The sequence below is a fragment of the Zerene cesonia genome, chromosome 15 (assembly GCF_012273895.1).
Source record: "Zerene cesonia ecotype Mississippi chromosome 15, Zerene_cesonia_1.1, whole genome shotgun sequence".
In the NCBI taxonomy this organism is placed as follows: Eukaryota; Metazoa; Arthropoda; class Insecta; order Lepidoptera; family Pieridae; genus Zerene; species Zerene cesonia.
Genome location: NC_052116.1, coordinates 11760 through 18427, shown reverse-complemented (window position 1 = coordinate 18427; position 6668 = coordinate 11760). Strand labels below are relative to the sequence as shown.

Sequence of the window (6668 nt, the reverse complement as noted above, 5' to 3'; positions counted from 1 at the left end):
GCTCGCCGACGACGCCATCTCGACATTATAAATTAGGAACCATTCAAAGACTTTGCGTTGTGGATGAGATTTATGTCCGATCCGATCCGAGCCGCGGCCGGGCGACGCGTCGGAGAGGTTCATACGTCGAAGTATCTCACGTTGCCATCACAGTTACGATCGAAGATTATGCGAAACGGGTAATAAACAAATTGTAAATATTTTTAATTTTATAATGTTTCATGTGACTTCATTTAGAATGATCGACGAAGAATACTTGAATGATGTTTTATAAAATGAATTTGAATCGACGATGACCTCGCTTGAATCAGTTTATGTTCTCGAATGCGATGCGATGAAAACGTCTTGACTTATTTATTCGTAATATTTATTATGTAAATGGTAATGGCTATTGTTTAATTGGTTATGAATTGTGTGATCGCGAGGGTACATCGGTTCCTAGCGCGAGAGACTCACTGTGTCAGACTAGGTTAAGGACTGTGACTGCCTAAGATGTTGATAATTAAGAACAAATTAATTAATAAAATGATAAGGAATGATGTAATTTTATTCTTTTGATTACCTTTTTCATATTCAGACATAACACTGCACAGTGGACCACGATTTAACGTTTACGATGTAAATGTATGTAATTGTAGTTGTATGAAAGAATTTTGTAGCTAAACGTGTTCTCTCTATTGTGTTATTTAATTTAATTTTTTGACACACACAATTAAATATAATTTGTACTTCTGGGGCAAAACTGCCCACTTGCAACATTTTATTTTATCGTTGGGTTTGCAGGTTGTCAAATTACCGTATAATATAACTCTTGTATAATAAAACTCGGACTATACATAGGTGCTCCAGGCAGTACTCTATAGTCCGACAAAACCGGTAGTACAAAGGTAGTACAAATAGCTCTGCGAAACGGTTTACTGCGGGATCACTGGAGTGTTTTAGAAGAGCAGTAAACATAAAAGTGAAATATACGAATGTTAAAGCTTTGAGGCGTTCGCCACAAGATGGCACTTTTTTAAACAAATAAAGTATGATTTTTTTTTATATTACAGTCATAGATTAACAAATATATATATATATATATATATATATATATATATATATATATATATATATATATATATATATGTGGGAACGTTCACTGCAAGGCCACTCATGGGTGCTCTTGGGTTACTCATGTAAATCAACATATTATTTAATTAAGAGACACTAACAATACTATGACGATGCTAATCTTCAAGGATTCACCTTTCCGCATATTATATAATTTACCCTTCCTACAGAACCACGCTCTCCCGTGCTGAATACTACTAGCGCAATACTTACAGTACGAAATACGAAAAATCTTTAACTTATTCAAGAATTCAAATTAAATCAAAATTCCTTAATTGTTTATCATTAGCATTTAATCGGGATAAAAAGTTATCCTATCACCCAAGTCATATCCTGTCAGCTATGTACTTAAGTTTTTCTAAATCCGTTCAGTAGTTTTAGCTTGATAGATGGACAAACATCCAAAAAAGCAACCTTTCACATTTATAATATCAGTGTGATATATAGCTCTTCGCCCCGGCTACGCACCTCGTACTAATATAGCCACTCAGTGAAGATGTATCTTTCTAATGGTGTAAGAATTTTTTAAATCTGTCCAGCAGTTTGTGCGTTACAAATAAACAAAAATATAAAAGTATACTCTATAATATTTGTGGAGACATTAAATACAATATTTTAGCTATTTATGTTTGAGATGTGAAATACATTACAAAATAAGTGAAATAGTCCAATACGGATTAAAAAGTAGAAGAAAACAAGATCAATAAACTAAATAGTAAAACCAGAGTTCCCTTTCATGAGAACTTTATTTTAAATGTAGATACTGTCAGACTTAGTCTCATATTGGAGAGTGAATAACTTGTACAAAGGAAAACAATCTTTGGAGAATGGAGGGCATGATTTATATTAGATCTAAAAATAAAATGATGACGAGCATATCGGTGCGGCGGGGGCCGGGGGTAGACACGTCGCAGGACGCCGCTCGCGGGAGCTTATCGCTGGTGCTTCCTTCAGTTTACAAATTTCAACACCACGGACTATAACTTCTCTACTTTTATAAAACTGTTGTAAACTTTGAGCCTTGCATTTTGTTCGTTCATACTTAATATAACTTGCCCTACTTTTTGGTAAGTTATAAGTGCAAAACAGAAATTTCTACGTATTCAACTGTGTTCTATTGCATTGCCGGCTGAACTCATAAAAAGTTTCTGGTAGGTCCATAAATTTTAATTAATTTATTTTTTCATTATAATGTGGTGAATTACGATTTCGAACATGGTGATTTAGAGGTGAATATTTTGTAATTTATAATGTTTGTAATTTTTTATTTGTTTTCTGTCGCTGTCGAGTTGAGAGCTGCGTCATTTCCATATCGATTGAATTTGAGAAAATGCATTATTTTCTTATAATCTTATCAAATATCAGTTACGCAAAATTTGGTAATTTTAATATATAAATATGCAGGGAGTCTATTAGGTTCTAATTTTTTTTTTCTATTTATGTAACTTATCTCTGTTTTTAGCCGACATGCGGTGGTCGGCGGGTAGAATTCCAAATTTCCAGTTCCCATTGTTCAAACGTAAACGTGTTTGTATGGATGCTTGTTAGGTACTACTGTTTAAAACCCGCTGAACGCTTTTTGATGGAATTTTACTGCATAATAACGTATTTACTAGAATTATTTCGACCAAATGTTTTTTTGTTTTGGGGTCTTTAAAACATCAATATTATACAATGTAGAGAAATGTTCTGATTAGGGACTGTTAAGGTTGTTTGAAAGTGTGTAGTACACTAGAGGACGCTGCTACGCGGTGAGTCGCGCTATTGAAGTTACGGATTGGTTTTATAAACAATTTGTGTGTGACTTATTAAATCGCAGTTAAACTCGCAAATAAGATTTGAGGTGTATTTAAAGATGAGTCGCCGTCAAACTAGTATGTGGTATTACAATCAATTAAATGTCCTTTGAGAAAATGGGAATATATGTATAAGGTAGGACTGTTCATATTTTTTAAAATATCGGATTTTCGATATATCGACATTTTTAAATTTACCAATATCGGAGTTCGATATATCGAAAAAAATATCGATATTCTGATATATCGGCTTTATTTAAAAAAAAATCGTAAGTCAGCTCAAAAATGATTACACATTTTATAGTCCAGTAGATTTATTAAACAAATAAAAATATGAATGTACATAAGTATTAGGTTATAGTTCTTGACTATGATTGAATGACGGCTAACTTAATTTTCATAAATAAAATACGATATATTAAGTTTACGATTATTTTGTATATTAAATAAATTACGAAAAAAATTAAAAATAAAAATTTACTTCAAAAAAATATCGACCATCGATATAGAAATTTCAATATCGAACCATCGATATATCGTCCAAAATATATTAGTAATAAATATCGATATTTCGAAATAATAATATCGATATTTCGATATATCGATATTTTATCAACAGTCCTAGTTTAAGGTGTCGAGAGTTTGGTACTCGTGCCGAGCCGCGGTCGGCCGCTCTTGTTCTTAAATTAAATATTTTAAAACTAGGAATCAATTATTGGACTTATAATGTTTATTATTACAGTTCAAGTAGCGAGTAGCTGTGGTCGGTGTACGAGACAGCAGCGATGTACAGCGGGCGGCGCGGGCGCGGCTGCGTGCGCGCGGCGGCGGCGCGCTGGCGCTCCGTGGCGGCGCTGGCCGGGCTCGCGCTGGCGCTCTGCGTGCGTCTGCCGCGCGAACACCTGCTCGTGGCTCATTTCCCGCAACATACGCCTAAACAAATTGCACATTTTCTTGCTGATTTTTCCAATTATCCAAGCTTGTACTCCCACATGTAAGTGACATATCAACATCACAATTACACCATTGTATAAATGTTAGAACCGGAGATTAATATTAAATTATGTATTTCGACGGTTCTAAAGCACTTCTATTGGAAGACTATTTAAGGAAAAAAAAATATTTTAGCGATTCGTGGTCCATAGAGGAAGAGAGTGGGAACTTTACATCTTGGCGATACGTGGCCTCGTACAGTTGCGGCTCCCGCTGCGCCGGGCGCGCCGCGGTGAGCGCGCACGACGAGCGAGCCCCGGCCGCTCCCGGCGCTGCCCTAGCGCCCCTCGCGCACGACGAGGCGAGCGCACACCGACTTTACCTCCACGACGTCCACTGCACTCGCCTGCCGTTTATATTTTGGCCACAGTTTTGTGGTAAGCAGTAACATATTGTCATTGATGAAATTAAGCACTTAATATAGAAATACACCTACTTATATAGACACATACTGGGTGTTTAAATTTAAATATTTGAGACACGTGCTGACTCTGAGCCTCGAAGCGGAGATAAAGATATTAAGAGAGAGCTAAGGGCGTTGACGGTTACAGCAAATATAAACGTTATTCAGAAGAAGTTAGAATAACTCAATTTCTATGGTACCTAAATTGCAAGGTTTTACATGTGTAGTCTTTGAGGTAATCACTCAGGACGATCCTACAGCGCAATTTTATTATGTATTGCGAGCAGATAAAATACCAATTTCCAAAACATTGCTATAAATATTATGAAAAATCACTTTAACAAAATGCATATAGTGTCACCAATTAGTGTGCGATTTCTGTATTGCCAGCGCTATCAAAACTAGTAGACAAACACTTGTGAAATTCTTAAAACAAATAACATCCTATCAGAAAAACAATTTGGCACGGATGGGGCCGACAGATCTTTAGTACATTTATTATGATGACTATGACTTTAAATACATCTATGAATTCATTTGATAAATTTACTAGTATTATAGAAACGCAAATAAAGCCAAACCCACACACATACACACTTACTCACACACACGAGGCTTAATTCAAAAACATACATACATATGCAGATAATATTAATACTCATCTTATTTTTACTTTTTTTGTTAATTATTTTTGCTTTCTTGTTGAGATTTCCTAGACACTGAAAAAGGGCGCTAACTCCTAACAGACAGATTTTTACCTAGTTTGGGAGTTAGAGACTTCGCCACTACAATATGTTAAAAAAAATTGTCTATAAATTTTACTATAATGTTAAAGAATAGAATAATTTAATAGTTAAATTATTGACATAGTTTTTAAGCATTTATAACAAAAACAAATTTTTATTGTCTCGAATAAATTATTATTGCTATGCTATGGATCTCGAATGATGTGAGGCGAGTGGATCTCCTTTATAATATAATTGCTCAATATGTTTACAGAGGAGATCGAGGTGGAGAGCGAGATCAGGAGCGCGGCTGGGGCGGCTGGGGCGGCAGGGGCGGCGCGCGGCAGCCGGTTGGCGGAGCGCGCACGTTCGTGGTGCGGTGCGCTGCAGCTGTTGGTGGGCCGCTGCGCCCCGCGACTCTCCCGCGAGGCGCACCTCCACGCGTTGCGACACACGCTTTGATCTGTCTCAAATAGAATAAAAAAAATACAAGTTGCAATAATACATGTTAGGAATGCATCAACCGACATGGCTAATGAATACGGTTAAGCTTAAAGGCAAAAATGCGAATGCCACATGAATGTTTGCGTTAAGGTTTTGATACTTAAATATGTTAAATGTTCATGAAGTAAATGTATAATGTGCTCACTTTGTTAATGGTTTGAAATGGTTTTGAATAAAAAATAGCACACTAGACAGTCTTGTTTCATTATGGCATCGACGTCTCTTAAGTTTGTGATGTCAGATTGGACGCGAATGACTCTCTCTTTTTTTTTTTAGGTCACAGTCGGCAATGGAGCTGGTGGGACGCCTGATGAAAAATTATTAGAATCATATTATCTGTGTACTCATTGGTAATCCCACTAATATTATAAATGTAAAAGTTTTTTTTTTTATGCCATCGTCGGAAATGGAGCTGGTGGGTTGCCTGATGGTAAACGCTACCACCGCCCACGAACATTTGGAGAGGCCTAAGGTCGATTGCAGACCTTACGCCTCTACAAATAGATTGCCGACTTTAAATTGGGAAGGGATTAAGAAAGGTTTAGGATAAAGGAATAAAGGAAAGGACTGGAAAGGGGAAGGAAAAGGATATGGGCCTCCGGCTCCCCCACTCACCGAACGAAAAACAGCAGAATGCTATTTCACGCCGGTCTTCTGTGGGGGTGTGGTACTTCCCCGGTGCGAGCTGGCCCAATTCGTGCCGAAGCGTGCTCGACTACCACATACAATAAAAGATCTCTGATTTAGAACTGCATTTTAATTTAATGTGCATTGATTATAATTATTGACACCTACGTACATCTATAGATAACGCAATACGACCCCTCTCCTCACTGCATCTCGCCTCAAAGAATAATAAAAGTTAATTTAAATTAAGTATATTTTAAACTTAACCTACACCTCGTTCATTGAGATAAATACAACGTTGCCAGTGGTGACTAGTGAGTTCGCTACAATATACCTACATGAAGAATTCTCCCTATGTTAATATGTGAATGGATGCTTATAACAAATCACATATAACATACACTCACGGTAGCTCACGCCAGCAAAGACTTTTGGGTTGGGTTAGGTTAGGTTTTGGGTTAGGTTAGGTTTTGGGTTAGGTTAGGTTTTGGGTTAGGTTAGGTTTTG

The 6668-nt window shown here is 36.7% G+C and overlaps 2 protein-coding genes across 3 annotated transcripts in view; both read left to right on the top strand.

Moving 5' to 3' along the window:
* The window catches only part of LOC119832402 (NAD-dependent protein deacetylase sirtuin-7), a 4598-nt gene extending 4015 nt beyond the window's left edge, over positions 1-583 (top strand). Inside the window, exon 4 of the mRNA XM_038356076.1 lies at positions 578-583. Coding sequence (XP_038212004.1) covers positions 578-583 — 6 coding nt within the window. The remainder of the gene's footprint in view (positions 1-577) is intronic.
* Positions 584-2006: 1423 nt separating this feature from the next.
* Positions 2007-5724, top strand: LOC119832302. Of its 2 annotated transcripts, none has more exons than XM_038355966.1 (4): positions 2007-2180; positions 3652-3903; positions 4038-4279; positions 5305-5724. In XM_038355966.1, the coding sequence occupies exons 2-4, from the start codon at positions 3695-3697 to the stop codon at positions 5490-5492; spliced, it is 639 nt and encodes a 212-aa protein (XP_038211894.1). In that variant the 5' UTR covers positions 2007-2180; positions 3652-3694; the 3' UTR covers positions 5493-5724. The 2 variants fall into 2 exon arrangements, with proteins under 2 accessions (XP_038211894.1, XP_038211893.1); XM_038355965.1 differs by having other exon boundaries at positions 2007-2264.
* The last annotated feature ends 944 nt before the right edge of the window (positions 5725-6668 follow it).